This window comes from Rhea pennata, chromosome 2 (assembly GCF_028389875.1).
Source record: "Rhea pennata isolate bPtePen1 chromosome 2, bPtePen1.pri, whole genome shotgun sequence".
Classification (NCBI taxonomy): domain Eukaryota; kingdom Metazoa; phylum Chordata; class Aves; order Rheiformes; family Rheidae; genus Rhea; species Rhea pennata.
The window spans coordinates 1,406,531-1,425,711 of record NC_084664.1 but is presented as its reverse complement, the minus strand read 5'-3'; the positions used below and the strand labels follow the sequence as shown (position 1 = coordinate 1,425,711).

The 19,181-nt window shown below is 44.8% G+C and overlaps 1 protein-coding gene across 2 annotated transcripts in view; it reads right to left on the bottom strand.

Annotated features, from left to right (window-relative positions):
• The window catches only part of SCAP (SREBF chaperone), a 76,900-nt gene that overhangs the window by 9,347 nt on the left and 48,372 nt on the right, over positions 1–19,181 (bottom strand). For both annotated transcript variants that reach the window (XM_062568657.1, XM_062568656.1), the window contains 6 exons: positions 11,830–11,942; positions 10,843–10,937; positions 3,364–3,462; positions 2,702–2,920; positions 1,336–1,769; positions 392–586 (listed from right to left, as the gene is read on the bottom strand). In XM_062568657.1, coding sequence (XP_062424641.1) covers positions 392–586; positions 1,336–1,769; positions 2,702–2,920; positions 3,364–3,462; positions 10,843–10,937; positions 11,830–11,942 — 1,155 coding nt within the window. The remainder of the gene's footprint in view (positions 1–391; positions 587–1,335; positions 1,770–2,701; positions 2,921–3,363; positions 3,463–10,842; positions 10,938–11,829; positions 11,943–19,181) is intronic.

Sequence of the window (19,181 nt, the reverse complement as noted above, 5' to 3'; positions counted from 1 at the left end):
ATGTGTGACTAATTGCACAGTGGTCACTAAACGATAGTGAACACATGCAAATATATGTTTGTGTGTCATTTGCCCATGGTCACCAATATATATTGGACGAGCAGCTCCCCTTCACACCACCAACAGCAACGTGTACTAGCAACCTGGGCTGCACACACCGTCTCCTGACAGGGAACTCCGCTGCTGAGAACAGAAGTGCCATGCAGGACTAATTCAGTGCTGTGCAAGCTGAGCTGCAGTGCCCTGAGCTTTACAGGATTTTGTATTGAAGCTTAAAAAACATTCTTCTTCTCCTTTTTCCCCACTGGGACAAAAGCCAAACAGCCAAAGAGCAACCTATATCCCCAAGGGAGTTAAGGCATGGTCAGAGGGCTGTACCAAGGACTCTTACTTGTAGAGGGTGACATCCCGGTGCCCCTGCAGCTTGGGTGGGGCTTGGTCAGGCTGAGCTTCAGCATCCAGCTTCCCACTGCTTGCGGATAAGAAAGGGTGGTAGCGGTTAGCTTCCTGGGGATGCCGCACTTCTAAGGCCTCTTGTGGATTCAGATACAGCGTGACAGGGATTGCTGGAAGGATGCTGATATATCTGAAGGAATGGAAAGACAGGAGAATAGCTTAGAAACAACAGTAGGTAAAGAGGAAAACCCTAATAGCTCACACCCAGCTCATCTTCCCAGCTGCAGACAAGGTTGGTATCAGTAGGTATTTTCAGGCCAATATTTGTAGGTATTCTAAACTAAATGCCTACATTGGAATATCTTTCTCTGAAGATGTTTCCCAAGTCTAACGAGGCTAAACTTAAACCCTACCTCTGTGGAAGAGGTAAAAACAGCCAATGGCAGAATGAGCTATTGATGAGATCAGATGAATTTCACAGATGTAAGTGAGGAAGGACCCTTACAACGCCGCAGTCCAGCTTATTTCCTGTATACCGCAGACCAGAGGATATAGCCAAGAAGTTTCTTCAGCACAGATACTTCTACTGCTCTTTTCTATATCCCTGTCACTTACAAACGATTGTACTTTGTTTTACAAACTTCTAAACACGTTACCTCCAAAAAGTGTAATCTTTAGGATAAAGGAAGACAACAAACATATAATACACACAAGAGAGGAGCACAAACTCCTGTTCTCAGACAAACAGTCCTGGAGAGTTTGGCATCTCTGCAGCATAGCAGAAGAGCCTGTTTCCTGAAGTCACATTTGTAGTAAGGAATGTGGAATGCAAATGATCTTTCTCAGAAGGACAAAAGTCTGTGGGGTGGGGAGAGAACCCTTGGAGTCAATTCTGCAGGGAATTCAAAGTGCTTGGGCACTTGACATCAACCCACTTGCCTTTTGGCCAGAGTGATATTATAATAGCTGAAGAGGGATGGCCAGTGTCGAAAGGAGAGCTTCCTCCAAATCTCTTCATCCTCTGCTCCCCAGGTAACCTCTGCTTCAGTTCCAAGCTCTGGCTGCCCGTTCCCTTTGCCCTCTGGTCCTTGGGCCCATGTGTGCTGGTTTGTCTCCAGCCTGCTCAGGGACTCCAGCCCTGGTTTCTGTTCACGCTGCTGTGTCTGGTTTTCTGACAGCTGTATAGGGTCCGATGGGAAGACTGAGAGATCAATCTTGGGGTCCCCAGCAGGTAGGACCCCTCCAGGAACAGGCATAGGAGGCAGACCTGCTTCACCCAGAGGACTCTGTTCAGTGACCTGTGATGTGAGGTAGGTGCGGAGACCAGCAGGATCCGTGTAAACCAGGATTCCAATCCAGATAACCGTCCCAGCCTACACAGGGTGAGCAAAACGACAAGCCCATTTAGTACACGGTTTTCAGCACTCTGCCCCTCAGACACCATGGCAGCAGTCTAACTAGACATCAACAGCATCCCTGTGAAGGATACACCCTGCCTTCAGTTACAGTCTTACTCCAGATAGATAATTATTCTTTAAGAGGACTGGGAGAGCTTGCACAAACAAAAAACACACACAAAAACTGAACACTATTTTTCTGTGGGCTCCCTTTAGTCTGATGGTAGAACCCCACTCCTCAGCACGTCTGCCATCCTTAAACAGTGCTAGAGAGGTTTAACTCAGGGTTCTGATTCATGAACTCTGCAGGACTTAGTGCAGCAGCCACAGTTCACAGACTAGTGTACTAACTTAGACTGCCACTAGCATTAGATAGCAGTTAACTGAATGAGCTGTGATTTGTAGAAGCCAAGGAACAGAGATTCCTCTGCCTCCATTATAGAGCAGCAACATCCAGAACAGAGATGGGGAGGACAAACAGAGAGACTAAATGCTTTAAATGCTGCAATTACACCTGCAAACAGGCAAGAGTTAGAGTCTTCTATGTAATGAAATATCTCCACATCTTTTCTACAGGAACAAAATATAATTCCTGGTCTAGAAAGATATTTTCTCTCCACTCATACAGTCCTGAAAATCTGCTTGTATAAAAATACCTTAAAGCAATTATCAGAATATTTCCCACCGCCATCCAAACATCATGTAAACAGCAGAGTTCTGGAGCTAACACATGCAGAGAGGAGTTCTCAGGGAAGCACCTCTTGAACTGTGTTCACTATAGGGCAGCATAAGCCTTGTAGGGGAACAAAGATGCATGAAAACTTTGGACACTTCTTTTCTCTGGAAGTGCACTTGGATTGGATTAGCATCCAACAGGAAGAGGCACTAGATAGCACCGAATGGCATACCATGATGAGTCTCTGGGCCAGCCGGGTCCTGGCAAAGAAGTAGATCACCCGCAGCCTCTTGGGCAGGCGCAGATTCCTGAAAGACGACGGCTGCAGGGTGATGGTGTGGGGGGTGGCAGGTCGCATAGCTGGCTGGCGTTCATAGCGCTGAGCGCGGTTGACAGGCTTCGCTGGGGGCATGCAGGCTTCTGCTGGCAACCGTTTGTTCAGATCAGCGAGCTGCCGAGAGAAAAGCGCACGTGTGAAAGCCATGGTGACGAGGTCCTTCAGGAGAACTGCGCTCACAGTCAGTTATCTGCGCACATCTGTCCTTTGATACATGCTTAGGTCTGAGTTCCTGGCTTCACGCTCAAGTCAGTCTGCCTGGTTTCTTTCTGGCATTTATTCTCCTTTTTACCCAGAACACTGGACCTGTTTGTGACCATGCCTCCTTCCAGAAACCATACATTCAAGATTTGCCTGCTTATGTATCTGAGAGTGCCTTTTTTGCTCAAGTGTCCTGTCCCTATGTGTAACCAAGCAAAAATTGCCCTGGAACTTAGAAACAGAGAAGACTGAGCTGTGTAAGACTGAAAATTAGAGGGTAAGCTACCCTTAAGCATTCTACAATAGCAGAGTAGAAAAATCCAAGGCATGAGCCTGTGTTCTCTGCCCTTCCTTACCTCCATACGGCGAATGTCAATGGACAGCACAGTAGTGAAGAAAAACATCTGCAGAAAGAAGTCCGATACCAGGCCAACCACAGCAAAGAGGCAGAACTCCTGCAGACAGCACACACATTTATTAGCTATGGCAGCTGCTGAAGTAACAGGAAATATTTCAACTTCAGAAAAAGAGCAGCTGAGCAAAATCTTTCCCAGAGTGCAGGCCTGATTATATTTTACTGACAATACTTATTATTGATATTTACTGACAATACTTATTATTGATATTTCATAATAGTTACAGAGTTTAGTGTTTAAAAACATCATTTAAGAATCCAAGAGCTTATTTACTCATCTACACCTTCTTCACTCTTCTTAGCCATAAAACATCAAAGCACTACGGGAACAAGCAGACAGAAGATGTTTTACCAGTTCACAAAGCAGAGGCAGGGTTGGAACCAGAACTCCCAGCCTCCTGGCTATGCGTTTAAATCTCATGACCAAACAACCTCCAGCAGTGACAGTCTCTTTCACTTATCAGTAAACCTTACCCCTAATTTAAAATTCCTCCAGGAATACAGGGAGCTCAGTAACTGGGTACAGTCAACCCTTGCCTAATCAAGACAGACCACGGGAGCCACTGTAGCTTTGTTTACATGCGGCTCCTATTTGTAGCCATTCTCCAGGGCCCCAACTAAACCATTTCTGTTCAAATCACACTGCCCAACAAACAAAATTTTTCAGTCCTATGCCCCTGGAAAGAAAGTCGCATACTCTTTCTAAGAGATCTCTACACACAAGTACGTAGGAAATAACTCTTACAAAAGCTGTTGTCTCCAAATTTCCCTGTCGTGCTCCACTTTGCCCAGCAGGTGCCATTGTAGAAACAGGGATTGAAAGAAAACTGCAGCAAAGATGATCGGCAATAGAAACACCCTTGACTCCCAGAGCGTCCCTACAGAACGCACACACTCTTTTAATCCCCGTCAGTGTCAAGTGTCTTCCCCTCTCCCACACTACATTTCAAACTTACAGTAGTAGAAAATTCAAGTATTTTTGAGAAGGAGTTTTGCCTCTCTTAGGGGTATGAATTCCTGTCAGGACCTAGGAAAGATCTGGTAAACATGGAAAGATCAGGAAAGCTCAACATACGTGCAAGTAAAAACCTTAGGCTAAACAGCAGATAAAAGACTGGGGCTTTCACTCACAGAACAGACCTGGCAAACACCCACCACCGTTCACTGCCTGCCTGCAGCTGGTGGCCCAGGCATCCTCGCTGCATGCGCAGTAAGCCAGGATGAATCCACTCAAGAGGAAGGAGAGGTGCCAGAAAGAATCCTTTCTTTCCTCTCCCCTCTTCCTGTGTCTGTCCAGCTTCTCGAACAGGGCCAGAGGCCAGTATAAGCATAGTGAAATGAGAAGAGCCCGAGATAACAGGCTATCCAAAAGGCTATCCAAAACCTCCAACAAAACCTTGAAGCTCCCCATCCTGTCCAAACTGTTCTTGAAACACAAGCTATCAACCGCCTGGAATTTAAAGATTAGCGTAGCACAAAATGAGATAATCCACCAGGTCTGTTGCCCCTCTGTCTCCAAACCTCCCAGCGACAACAGCACAAAGAGGCAGCTTCTGATCGGCTACTTCTCTTTAGTTCCTTCCTCAGCCTATGACTGGAGATTTTAGAAGTGAAGGGATGAAAACACAACACAGGTTCCTCCTCGGGGAGTAAAAATAGAAGGAAAGCAATATCTCTCTGGATTTTACCCATACCCTAGCAAACAGACTTCATAAATGCAGGCTCTGCATATAGAGAGATTAATTCTGTTAATACCTCCTCTTATTCCACTTAGGATTAGAAACATCTGAAATGGGAGTGCTTGCCCTGGAAATCTTCTTATACATGGATACCGCACACCATGTGGCAAAACCCTAATGGATATCAGTGAGAACAGGACTGGGCTCTCAGCGTGAACTTCAGAGTAAGACAGTGGGTACGAGATGGAAAATAGTGCGAGCACTCAGCACACACCTCTGCAGCATCTCAGAGCCATCAACAGGGCCACAGTGCCAGGAGAATGGGGGTCTCTACCTGCAACACAGGCCATGGGGATTTCATTCCTGCTCACCATTACAGGAGTGGAGATTTAAACTGAGTATGAATTCCATCTCAAGCCAATCTCTATTTTAGGACAAGGAGAGCTACAGAAAACATAGACAAACCCCTTCTGGGAAAGGAATTGCACTGCCATGGAGTAACTGAGAAAAAAATAGAAGGTCCGATCAAGCCTTCAAGGCAGACAACAACCTTCAGTAAAGAAATGCTTCTTTTCTTCTGTTTTTCCCCATACCACATAGCAACTGAACAACTTGAGTGCTGTACAGCCCTCGCTGACAGCCTGGAGCAAAGGCCCCTGCCAGATTTACACAGCCTCACTCTCTATCTCAAGGATACCTTGAACTCTGCAACACCAGCGCAGAACATTATCTGTACAGCGTCCTTCACTCTCAGGGACAAAGATAAGGGGCACACACCAGATTTCAATTGAACCGTCGCCAGTCTTTTAAAGACAGCATCACTGCAAGAGTCTTCCTTTGAAAAAAGCAAGCACCCAAAGAAAGACAGCATCACACAGAGAGCAGAGAATGGGTGTCACCACACATATCAAAGTACTTTAATAAACAATAGTATTTTATTAAAAATAACACGTAGGTGCAGGGTATAGTGTCCATTTTTACCACTGTTCTACTGACACAGTTACATTCCCAGTCTATCCCTCAGCATTTTCTCGCACTCCTTCATCCCTTGTACTAAGTGCTCTCTGCAAGCTCCTCTATTGCAAAGTGCAAAAAGAACGTGAACTGTCCCAGCAGCATCCGCAAGATAGAACTGCTGGCACTAAGTTCACTTCACAGATACTGTCAAATTTCACTTCATTGCACCTCCTGAAGTCAGATAGTGCAGCAGTAAAACAGTGGCCAGGAAAATGTGCTAATACGCTGTAGCAATGAGCTTAATTTATACCCAAAGGATAGTTCATGTCAGCTGAGCAACCTCTGCAATTTTCACCATCAGCTTCAAAATAGTTATGCTCTTACTCTTATATCTGAAAATAAAGCTAATTAGGTTGATTTAACCTGAGAACTGTGAAGTTCAGCCTGCAATGCTTCAGTTCAATCTGAATGTTCAACCTTCTCAAATTATAACACACTTTAATCTGCAGTCTCTAGCAATGACACCTTCAACATTAAATGAAGGATACATGCAGCCCACTCCTGTTCACATAGGCCTCAGGTGGCCTGTTAGCCACCTAACAAGTCCCAAAGGAGCCTTCAACTGTGCAGATGCTCAGGCACTCCTGCCTTGGTTTATCGGCTGTGCCTACCAGAAATCTCCAGAGAAAACAGGCTGGTATCTCTCTGAAGTCTGGCAGCAGAGCTGCTGTGGAACGCGTAGTGAGGATTCATCTAGGCAGTACTTCTGTTCATGTAGCTGAGGTGGCCCAACCTCTGCCTGATCAAGGATCAGAAAGCAGTTGTCAATGGCGCAATTCAGCAAGCACTGTCCTGAAACCAGGACAGTTCAATGGACGAAGTAACAAACTGAGAGGCAGAAGACCTTGATGCTATTTTCAGAGCTACACAGACCCAACAGCATGACCTCAACAGATCGTTTCACCTTGATGTTTCAGTTTACTCACCTATGAAGCAGATAAGAGTGACATCCCTAGTCATAAAAACCTACAGACTTGCCAACCTGGTGAAATAGCCCTGAACAGACTGTGCACTCTCATTCTCTGTGCAGGCATTCAGCACTATGGATGCTTTTCCACCTACTTATAAAGTGCATTAGCAAACCCAACAAAGACACTTTGAGATGGGAATAAAAGCATGCCTACAGGAAAGGCACTGGGCAATGCTATGTGCTAAAAAGCTCATCTCCACACACAGGAAGGACCCAGAGGCACAACGGCAGGCAGGGGAACTTCAATTACCCGCTGAGACACACAAGCCCCTGCCCCAGCTCCTCCCACAGCTGTCCCAAGAGAGCATCAGCGCTGTGAGTTAAGGGTGACACACATCATGATAGGTCAACAGGAGAGGTTCTCCAGCTCACCTCACAGACCGAGAGGGGTGACTGCCTAGGGGGTATGGGACACCTTATGGGATGCAGCTGAAGAACATTTCGGGATTGCACAAGACTTATGGGATATTTAGTGGATAAATCAAAAACAGGGAAAGGCAGGTATCTAGGTGGTTTGGAGAGGAACATGAGTAGAGAAATAAAGGGATAAGGGGATAAAAGAGGCTACTCGTGTAAACCGGCTGCTGATCAGCATGCTTGTCTCACCATGTCCTATGCCTGATGAGCACACTCTCTTCTGTCTTCTCATTAGACTCCCATTCTAACTGTGTTCCTAGGTGAGGGCACTCTCCATCCTACATGCATGAGTGCCTGTACAGAGATCTATGTGCCAGCAAGTTAGTCAGTCCAAAGATGATAGTGACCTGCATGTCTGGAGTGCCAGCAACTGGAGAGACTGAAATGACTGAAAATCAAATGCCACCAACTGGAATGGGATCATGGGTTACAGGGGCCTGTGTGTCTGGGGTACCAGCACCTGGAGCACAGAAAGGTACGCATGCCAGTGTGTGATTGCTAGCAGATATTAAGTCAGGCTAGCTGGCAGGTAGGATAAGTGGCCTGGGAGCCAGGTGTACATGTGTGTCTCTCTGCGTAAGGCAACTGGAGGAACTGTCTACTAGAGAGAGACTGAGGGTCCAGGCCAACTGCCGGTGAGACTGTGGGGTCTGGGGGTCGCCTGAGAGACCTGTTTGGACGTGCGTGTCTGTGCAGGAGGCAACTAGGGAGAGAAAAGATCCAGGGCCAGCCTCAGGATGGACTGTGTCTAAGCTCTGCTACTGGAGGATTCACACTGTATATATGTATACATCTCCCACTACTGGATCTTCATCCCAACTAGCCAGAGAGGCAACAAGATGAGGCTGCGCGTGCTGTTGGTGCTTGTGTAAGTACTCTGTGTTTGTCTGTGTTGATCTGTGTGGCTGACTGTGTGTTTATGCATGCTTTTGTGTTGTGTATGTTTGTGTATGTGCCTACTGGGAACACATGCTCACCTCACCACTGGTTAGAACTGAGGGCGTGGGGTTGGGACAACCTGATTCAGCTACCAGATTCAGCAGCCACAAACAAGAAGTAAACTAAGGCATAAATTCACAGTGTACTATCTACTCAGCATTAATCTGTCACAAAGACATCCCAGAAGGCTTGTCCACACTGCAGCAGCCTCTGCTGTAGACACAGAACAGGCCAACTGGAGGGTCTCTGACAAGACAGCAACACCTTCCTTTCACACCATCATAAACGCTGCTATGGCAGCAAAGGCTGGTTGATAGAAATGTCCTAATAGAAATGTCTCCAAAAGCCTGCTGATTCCCCAGACCCTCATTTCACAAAACTGTGCTAACAAAACCTTGTAATGTAACCCTGGCCTCTCTGTGACAAAAGGTGAGTCACTTTGCACTTACTGAGCATTAAGACTGCCTACACAGGTTAGTGCCTTAAAGACAGTGAATTCTTGAGTGAGGATGAACTAGAGGAAAGATTAAGCTGAGTAATTCAAGACAAAGAGCACTGTCTCAGAGTTCAAAGATGTCAGAACATAGTCAGAAAAACCAGAGCATGTCATGTAGAAAGAAAAAAAGTGAAAACAAATACAGGGCAGAGCTCCAGCCATGGGCAATTCTGCAAAGAATTACTGGCCTGTCCTCTTGACCACAGATGACTACATAGGAAGGGGCATGGCATATTTATATACAGACACGCATACACAGAGAGAACAAAAATCCATTTTTCCTTGAGTTTTTTTCCACTACTTCAGTCTGCTAAGTAGTTTAGTTAAGTGCTAAGACACAGAAAGCAAGTTTTGCTGAGTTAGATAGTATCTTTCATTAGACCAAGAACAAAAACAAAAAATGGACAAGGTTCCTGGTTTGTTATAACTAGCCTTGAAAAATAAAATCACCACTTTCTTCCCATATAACTTATTTTGCATATATTCTTAGATTACCACGTCGTTACTACTGATACTTCCATAACACTTTTGCACACTGCTTGAGCAATAAAGCTCCAAGTCAGTCACCTTGCTGCACCACCTACCATTTGCTGGATCTGCTCAGAACTACGAAAGGTCCAAGTGGCAGCCTAGAGTTCAGACAAGGCCCTGAGATGATTCTGCTGGTGTGCAAGCAACTGCCACAGGAAAGTGCAAGCAGGTGCCTGGCACGGACTGAACTTAGTGACCTGATTAACCAAGGAGCCCTCTCTTTTGGTCTCTATGTTCAAGAGAGGTGGCAGAGTTAGTTCCTGCACCATTGCCTTTTCTGTAGTGGCTCTCAAGGGAAGACACACTCCTAGCACATTAAGTCTGACACTCTCAAGACCTCCATAGCAATCTGAATATGCTCATGTTCCTCACTTTGCAGGCACTGCCATACCTAAGAGAGAGGTGGGGTACTGCTAACACACAACACTGGGAAGCAGCACAACCAGTCAGCAGCAGTTCTATGATTAAAGACACAGCAAAGGCACAGAAATATGTCAGTTCATCTGAACTGCTGCCCTGCTGAAGCCTGACTCCCACTGCTCCAGAATAAGCAGGCTATAGTTCTGCTGTGTGTGAGAGCACACAGGAAAATACTGCCACAAGTCAGCATCAAGACAAGCTCCTGTCCAGGGCTTCCTCCTCCTTTTCAGGGAGGATAAAAAGGCGCACAGGAGATGAGCATCAGCTACCAAAAGTATGCAGTCCACAGCCCCTGAAAGACAAACAAACAGCCTACTCTAAAGATAAACAAAGCAAAATTTGATCTTAAGGGCGAGCTGAAGCTTGAGTAGGATGCTGCAAACAAGACCTCTTCCTTAATAAATCTGATTGTAAGTATCCAGTTCTCACTTTAGAGATGTTTCTTCCACTACAGATCCTGCTAGAAGCACTGTGACATTAGTCAAAGCTAACTCAGGGGGAAAGGCACACTTTTCACTTTAACAGCATTCTGTCTCTTCAAGAGGCAGCAACTCAAGGTTAAAGCACAGGTGTGAGAGGCCCAGGTTTGGTCCTACATTTGTCACTACCTTGACATCAAGTACATACCACTTCCCTTTTGCATTCCTCTGAGCTCTCTCAGTTACAGCAGCGAAATACCCCAAGCAGCATTGTAAGCCTGAAGTTCCTGCAGTGCCTGAGAGCCTTGGAGAGAAGCCATGAAGGAAGGCAGGTATCAAAGATTCCCCTGCAGCTGCAGACACAAGATTCCTCACGTCCTTGCATAACGCCCTGAGAGGCAGTCATGTGCTTTTTAACAGCTCAAGACTGCTGTCACCAGAAGCGACACAGAAGGATACTGTGCACTGCAGTCCTGCAGTGACTACAAGCCTCTATCTGGCACATCCACCCACTGTGATCGACCACACTCACCTGGATGGCTGGGACAAGGGTGAAATAGCCAATCAAGATGATCCCAAGTTCCGTGGCCATGTTCTTCATAATCGACCAGCTCTCATTACTCAAGCCTAGAGAAAGAACACACAAAGATAGGTCAAAGGAGGCTGTTCACTAGTGCATGAGGATAGCACTAAGGACTCCTCGCTGGACTTCTTTCTTAGAATTAGACATCTACAGCTAACTGTTGACAAAAAGGCATTTTCAAGCTACAATTGATCTGATCTATTTTGGATGCCTATTTTTAAGCAAATCAAATAGCCTAGAGACTCCACTGTCTATATCAGATTATCATCAACTTTAAAGAGAGCTCAGGACAACTCTCTCAGCTCACAAAACTGTCCTAGTTTAAGCAGTCTAAGGGTACAGTACAGGGATTCAGAGGTTTAAGAGCCTGCTGAGTTTCTGAGCCACATTTTCTGCCGGGATAGAAATTGTATGGAGTTTTTTAAAACTAGATAGATTTTTGTGTTCACTGGGGATTACTCCAGAGTTTTTCTGCTCTGATGTTTAGAGATACTTTTTTTTTTTCAGTTTACAAACTGCATTTATACATGGTTTGAGCATAATCAAATCCTTATGCAACTGTAGAGCGTGTCTATACTAAAGAGGATATTTTTTCCACAAACTCTGCAGAACTTCATGTAACCCACAGACTGCATTATTGCAAGGTACTAAATAACTATACGAAGAGGATGCAGCTTTCACTAACACTTCTTAAAACTTCTTTCATTCAAGAGTCTTAAAAAGCTCTGCCTACAACTATAACCTTATATTAATTCCTGAGATTAACAAAAGAACAATACAAAGAAAACTATCAGAATACAATTCCCATTACAATTCAACACACAGCCTTGGTTTCCTGTGCAGGCCAGAATTCATATCATTCCCCATCTCCAAGTTCTTAGGCTACCCCTTGTTTTCTCTCTTTCTCTCAAGGTTTTTCCAGAGCGGGCTGTATACCTTGGGCAATGCGTAGCTTCACTTCCAGGTCTACTGGTGTAGAGACAACAGACTTGGTGAGGACCAACACATTCTCTAGGCCAATCACTACAACCAAGTACGGAAATATCTCTCTAGAGGAAATAGAATCAGAATTTAAAATTAGGTCATTAATGAAAAAGAATGGAAGAACACAAATCAAGCAAAAAAACACACTCTAGAGTCAAGACCAGGAAACTGTTCATTGCTCTTAGCCACATCCCTTCTCATACAACAGTAACCTATGGTGAGGTGAGGGCTGTGCGTCCCATCTGCTCTGGACAAATGTTAGTATTTCTGCAAAGCAACATGTTTTTCTGACTAAAAGCCATTGTAGACCACCACTAAATCAGCTTTATGCTTCCCAGGACTGGGACAGTACCCCTCTAAGAGTCTCTACTGCATCTGCTACAAAGAGGTGCAGTCCTTCAAAAAGGAGGACTTTGAACACCATTGCAACACACTCAGTAGTGATCAGGCAGCAAAGCAAGATCAGAACATGAAGGTAGCGATCAAGTCCAGGCACCACCAGTGAAAATCCTGCTAAGCTGCAGTGAAACATTACATTAAACAAAACATTTCCAAAAGTTTCTCAAGTGAAGAGCAGGGACAGTGTGCCTGGGTCAGATATCCAGCAGGCAAAAGTTACCACACACTGCAGCTGCTTCGGCAGAGTCAAACCAGCCCAAAACATCTGCAGTAAAACACAGCCCAAAATGAAATGTGAATTCCTTTACCTACAGGCGAGTGCAACATATTTCAGACCGTGACTGATGCAGGAGGAAAGCTGAATGACTTGCCTCTACTGAACGGTTAGTTTAAGGAGGGGTAGAGAACAAATAGAACTGAAAGCCCAGCAGAGCCTTGCCATTAAGACAGACTCTCTCCATTGGAAGAAATCCCTGCTTCACTTGCTTAACATCACTTTTTAGTGAATGCAAAAATTCAAGGCTGTTACTTCATTGAAAATCAGACTAAAAAGAGGGCTGTAGCAAAAGCAGTTGCACAACTTTAAACAAGGTCTCAAGCAGTGAAGGAGATACATTTGAAGGAGCCTCTCAGCTGAAAGAAGAAAAATCAATCTGCACGGAGCTATATCCTCCAGTACACCCATTTGTTCAGAAACCCTGACACTGAAAACAGCATGCAACGTACCTATGCCCTATACATCAATAAACTAAATCCTGCTGAGGATAATTGCTACCCAAGACTCAAGAATACACACTGAAATGGAAATGCATTCCAGGACATTCCCAAGAAGAGTAAGAGTAGTCAAGGTCACCACTGTGACTTTATTCAACTCCATTTCTTGCCCCTAAACTTTTTTTCCTGTTTTGAAACACTTACAGTCCAGATCAGCAAGTAGAAAAAAAATGCTGGAAATTGCTCTGGCATGAAACAAGGATAGCAATTCTCTTGTTTTCCATCCAGCTAAACTTAGGCAAAAATAATCACCCTTTCTTTTCATGGGATAATGAATTTGTGCTGTGCTGGTCTGTACAGATCCATCAAGAGAGCATGTGTGCATGCATATATACACACCCCTTGGCAAAACACTAACAGTAAAGAGAGTTAAATTAGAGAGCTCTAGAAACCCTCTTGTTTTCTGCCATAAGCCCCAAGGACCACCTTCCCAACTGCTGCTTTTGAATACCTACAACCATCTAACATTGGCTTCAACAAAATTTGAACTCATGTAACTGTCATCAACCTGTATCATAAAAGCTCAGCTGGGGAAAAACACCTGTCTGGAATCACTGTTAACTCAGCTATTTCGATCCAATTGATTTCTTGAACAAACAGCAAGCTGGAATAGTAAGAGCTCTGTTCAAAAAAACAAATTACAGCCTTCCCACCCACCCTCCCAAAAAAGAAAAAAGAAAAAAGAAAAACAAACCTCACCCTTCCCCAGGCACAGCTGCCTGCTGGTTGCTCCCAGTAAAGAGGGGATGAGGACCACAACCAATGAAAACACTGAATTTAAGAGTGGTACGATTCAAATAGCTGTAACCCATTGGCCAGTGAACTGTGCCACAGTGCTCAGCCCAGACTCGGCGGAGCATGCCATGAGAGCAAGCAGCCTCTTCTGCCGCACGAAGGTCACTGCAGAGAATTCCCAGCAGCACCGGCCAGCGAGACAGCGCTGTCTGAGAAAGCAATACGATGATTTAACACTGCTAACAAACGGCGAGTCATTTCCTTAATGTTTCCCTCGTAGCAGAGCCACGCGTCCAGCTTGTGGAGGAAGTGTGGAGTATCCTTCTGCATGGCCCAGCTTCCCACCATGACTAGCACTCCAACGAGGTTACACCAGAGATACACCGTCACGCTGTCCTAACCCACAAAGGAACACAAAGTCATGCCCACTACCTTTATGGCGCACAAGTGCACTTGAAATCCAGTGGCACCACTCCTCAGATAAAATGCAGGTTTTACGGCATGGAAAGTGAAAAATAGCTCAGGAGTTGGTTGCATTCATTTTTGCAGAGAATTCTATTGTTTTATGCTATCCTACTTTGTAATAATCTACAGATTTTTGTAGCAGGGGTATCGCTGGATCAAGAAAGCAGTCAGAGATGGCCAGGGATCACATCCCATCTTGTTGAGATGAGGGAATTATGATCTTTCACTCTTGGCAAGCAAATCTGGACAAAGAAGTAGCTAGAAGTGATCTGTGTGCAGTAACATTGTCCTTGGAAAGGGGATGGAACAGCTCATCCTGCATGTCACCTCTAAGCACGTGGAAGAAAAAGAGGTGATCAGGAATAGCCAGCATGGATTCAACATGGGGAAATCATGCTCAACCAATCTGATAGCCTCTATGACGGAACGACTGGCTGGGTAGACAAGGAGGGAGCAGCAGATGTTGACCACCTTGACTTCAGCAAAGCTTTTGATACTGTCTCCCATAACATCCACATAGGCAAGCTCAGGAAGCGTGGGATAACGAGAGGACAGTGAGGTGGACTGAGAACCAGCTGAATGGCTGAGCTCAGAGGGTCGTCATCAGTGGTGCAGAGTCTAGTTGGAGGCCTATAGCTAGCGGTGTCCCCCAGGGCTCAGGACTGGGTCCCATCCTGTTCAACTTCATCAGTGACCTGGATGAGGGGACAGAGTGCCTCCTCAGCAAGTTGGCTGATGACACCAAGCTGGCAGGAGTGGCTGATACACCAGAGGGTTGTGCTGCCATTCAGAGGGACCTGGACAGGCTTGAGAACTGGGCGGAGAGGAACCTCATGAAGGTCAACAAAGGCAAGTGTGGAGTCCTGCACCTAGGGAAAAATAACCCCAGGCACCAGTACAAGCTGGAGGCTGACCTGCTGGAGAGTAGATCTGCAGAGAAGCACCTGGGAGTGCTGGTGGATGACAAGTTGACCATGAGCCAGCAGCATGCCCTTGCGGCCAAGAAGGCCAATGGTATCCTGGTGTGCACTAGGAAGAGTGTTGCCAGCAGGTCAAGGGAGGTGATCCTGCCCCTCTACTCAGCCCTGGTGAAGTCATACCTGGAGTGCTATGTCCAGTTCTGGGCTCCCCAGGGCAAGAGAGACATGGAGCTACTGGAGAGAGTCCTGCAAAGGGCTACATAAACAATTAGGGGACTGGATAATCTCCTCTAAGATAAAAGGCTGCAAGAGCAGTGCCTGTTTAGCCTGGAGAAAAGAACACCAAGATTTTATCAGCGTGTATAAGTATCCGAAGGGACAGTGTAAAGAGGCTGGGGCCAGGCTCTCCAGTGCTGCCAAGTGATAGGACAAGAGGCAATGGGCACAAACTGAAACACAGTAAGTTCCACTTGAATATAAGGAAAAACTACTCCACTGTGAGGGTGACAGAGCCCTGGAACAGGTTGCCCAGAGAGGCTGTGGAGTCTCCTTCGCTCCACAGGATCATATTCAGGCTCGTTTTGAACATCTCCAATATGCTTGAGTAGGAGGTTGGACTAGATGATCTCCAGAGGTCTCTTCCAACCTCAACCCTTCTGGGACTGTGAATACTCAAGTTCTGCAGCTCAGCCGCTGCAGAATGAGCAGTGCACACCTCTTGGAGCTACTTTTACTGAGCGCCAGCAAATTTCACTGGCTCAGTAAAATTTAGTTTATGCTCTTTTTGGTTATCTATATAAATACGAGTACTGCAGATATCTTTAAGAAAACTGAATGAGCACTTCGAGAGTGTGGATGCTGTGGATAGACGAGTGACTATGGTAAGTTCCATGAACCACAAGTAGCTCTAGTGCTACAGAGAAGAAAAAGAAAATACAAGAGCAGTGATAACAGAGTATTTGTTTTTCTTTTAATATAAATAACCTGAGCTACCACAGATCCTAAAATATATCTTCTAAAGTCATCCTGCACAGACTGTTCTAAAAGCCATAGATTTTTATCATACTGCAGCCCTGCTCATTCAGTTTTTAGTCTGAAAAAAATTGATCAGAGGGGATAGGTAAGTAATAGAGTAGAAGGAAAACCAAAAGGAAAAATCCTGCTGAAGATTCAGTTGGAGTGCGAGAGATCTTTCCTTAGAACTTGTGTCCCCCACGGATCAATGCTGTATCCAGTCTTGTTCAATTTATTCATCGATGACCTGGATGAAAGGACAGAGTGCACCCTCAACAAGCTGGCTGATGATCCAAAACTGGGAGGGGTGGCTGATACACCAGAAGGTTGTGCTGCCATTCAGAGGGACCTGGACAGGTTGGAGAGATGGGCAGAGAGGAACCTCATGAAGCTCAACAAGGGCAAGTGCAGGGTGCTGTACCTAGGTAGAAATAACCCCATGCACCAGTACAGGTTGGGGTTGGGGGCTGACCTGCTGGAGAGGAGCTCTGCAGAGAAGCACCTGGGAGTGCTGGTGGACAACAAGTTGACTATGAGCCAGCAGCATGCCCTTGTGGCCAAGGCAGCCACTGGTATTCTGGGGGGCATGAGGCAGAGCACTAGCAGCAGGTCGAGGGAGCTGATTCTGCCCCCTGCTCAGCTGTAGTGAGGCCACACCTGGAGTGCTGGGTCCAGTTCTAGGGTCCCCAGTACAAGAGAGATGTGGAGGTACTGGAACAAGTCCAGCAAAGAGCCACTAAGATGATGAAGGGTCTGAGTCTGTTCAGCCTTGGAAAGCAAAGGCTCAGGGGGATCTTACCAATGCATATAAATACCTTGAGAAAGTAAGCCAAGGGAATGGAGCCAGACTCTTTTCAGTGGTGCCCAGTGACAGGATGAGAGGTAATGGGCACAAACTGAAACACAGGAAGCTTCATCTGAACATATGGAAAAACATCTTTACAGTGAGGATTTACAGTGAGGATGGAACAGGTTGCCCAGAGAGATAGTAGAGTTTCCATCCCTAGAGATGGTCAAAAGCCATCTGGATAGGTCTGGGGCAGTCTGCTCTAGGGGACCCTGCTTGAGCAGGGAGATTGGACTAGGTGATCTGTAAAGATTCCTTCCAAAATCAATTATTCTATAGTTTTGTGAATCACAGAGGATAAATCCCCTTCACATGTTAGTAAGACACTGTGGTTTGGTATGGGATATAAATTCAAGGTCCTAACTTACATGTGCTGATGACTTGTGATTAAAGTTTCCCTACTATTCACTCAAGCCATCACATGAATGTTAGCTGTGGTATCCTAAGCAAAGTTTAGCTCTAACAAAGTGCAGCACACTACTCTCCTCATCTCATGCAGGTGTTGTGCAGAGGAAGTGAATTTCTATAGTGAATAAAATAAAGAAATACATAGGACACTTACAGGCAGCTTTGTGCTCATGTCAAAAAATCCAAAATCTAGCAAGTACAACTCAGTTCTGCCTTTATCTAGTGCTATTTTCAGCACGTAACTTCTGTCTCACTCCTCCAAATAGTAATTCAGAACAGAAGAACGATGTGAGAAAAACCCTTTAGAATCCTTAGGGATGGAAATGGCTAAAGAAAGAGAATGTGACAAATATCAGGCACAGATGCAGTCTTCTAAAGTACATTAAAGTTTACTATCTAGCACCACTTCCAGATAAGCTTCAGTAAGCTTTCAGAAGGCAGTAGAAATAAGGAAAATAAAACCCATAATTCTCTCATCAACTATGTCCTACTTAACCAGTAGTTTCTACTGCAGAAGATAATTAACTAGTAGTCATAAGTTATGAGATTAAGTCATCTGAAGAGGCAGGTTTTTTTGTTTTTTTAAGTGACTATGAGACAAGTCTGTGCAGGACAAACACAAGCTGCTCATCTCCTGCAAACAACTCAAAAACTTAAGTTCACTTGTCCACACTCAGGTTGAGGCAGATAGTATGAGATCTTTGTAATATTTTCTGCCATAATGAAACATTGAGAAAGGGCTTCAAATAGGAAGAGCAGCAAGGGCAGATGCCATGCTCATGTCCATCTACTGAAACATTTATACTTCACTCCCTACTTGAGTGTCAGCAGGTGTTGCATAACAGCACGATGCAGTATCCAACTGAGTCAACAGAAACACTCTTGTTAACGTCCGTAGAGCCAAATCTTGTAAATATATATTTGTAAAGAGACACACAAACTTATGAAAGGTTTAAAGATTTATCTCATCAATTTCTATCATTTAAAATGTAAATGTTCACATTTGAGCTAGTCATTTTAAGTTTTTTTTATGGTCAACAAGATCACAATTTTAAATTGTGATTCGTCTGATCTTATCAAGATGCCAACTTGTTGGTGAGGTGACTTGTGCTCTAGAATGGTCTACAAATTTTCACAATCCATCAGGTCACAAGAATCCCACTTCTAATGCCAGTCATTCTTCCCAACTTCACTGTTTAGTCTTTCTTAAATCTTGGTTAGATCGTGTCCCCCCTCTTCACTTAGTTTTCTTTTCTGTAAAGACTAATGTATAATTCCATTATGTAATAACACATAATTACATTATCTCTTATACTTATTTTATTTCATTAGTATTTGCAGTATGTTTTAAGATAAGTGAAAGCTATCAAAGAAAGATAGATGACGACTAATGACTCCGGTCTAGTCGACATATCTCTATAGTACTCGAGTACTGATCTCTAAGTAACAAGTTTATTTTAGTACCTTACAAAAATCAGTGAGGGAAAAAAGGCTTATCATGAATAGAAGTACCATTAAAAGAAACACACCCACATGTAGAAAGCTCTGCTGTAAAATAAAAATTTTTAACAGGCAAATCAAAGTTTAACTAGACAAATCTGACGCTGCAACCTGAATCTGGCCAAATCCTAGCATGCTGGGTACATGCTACACCAAGAACACTGTCCCCATGTCTGGAAGAGTTCGGTATCAGATAACTAAAGACAATATGCTTTGCCAGACATTAGGGAATCAGACAAAGT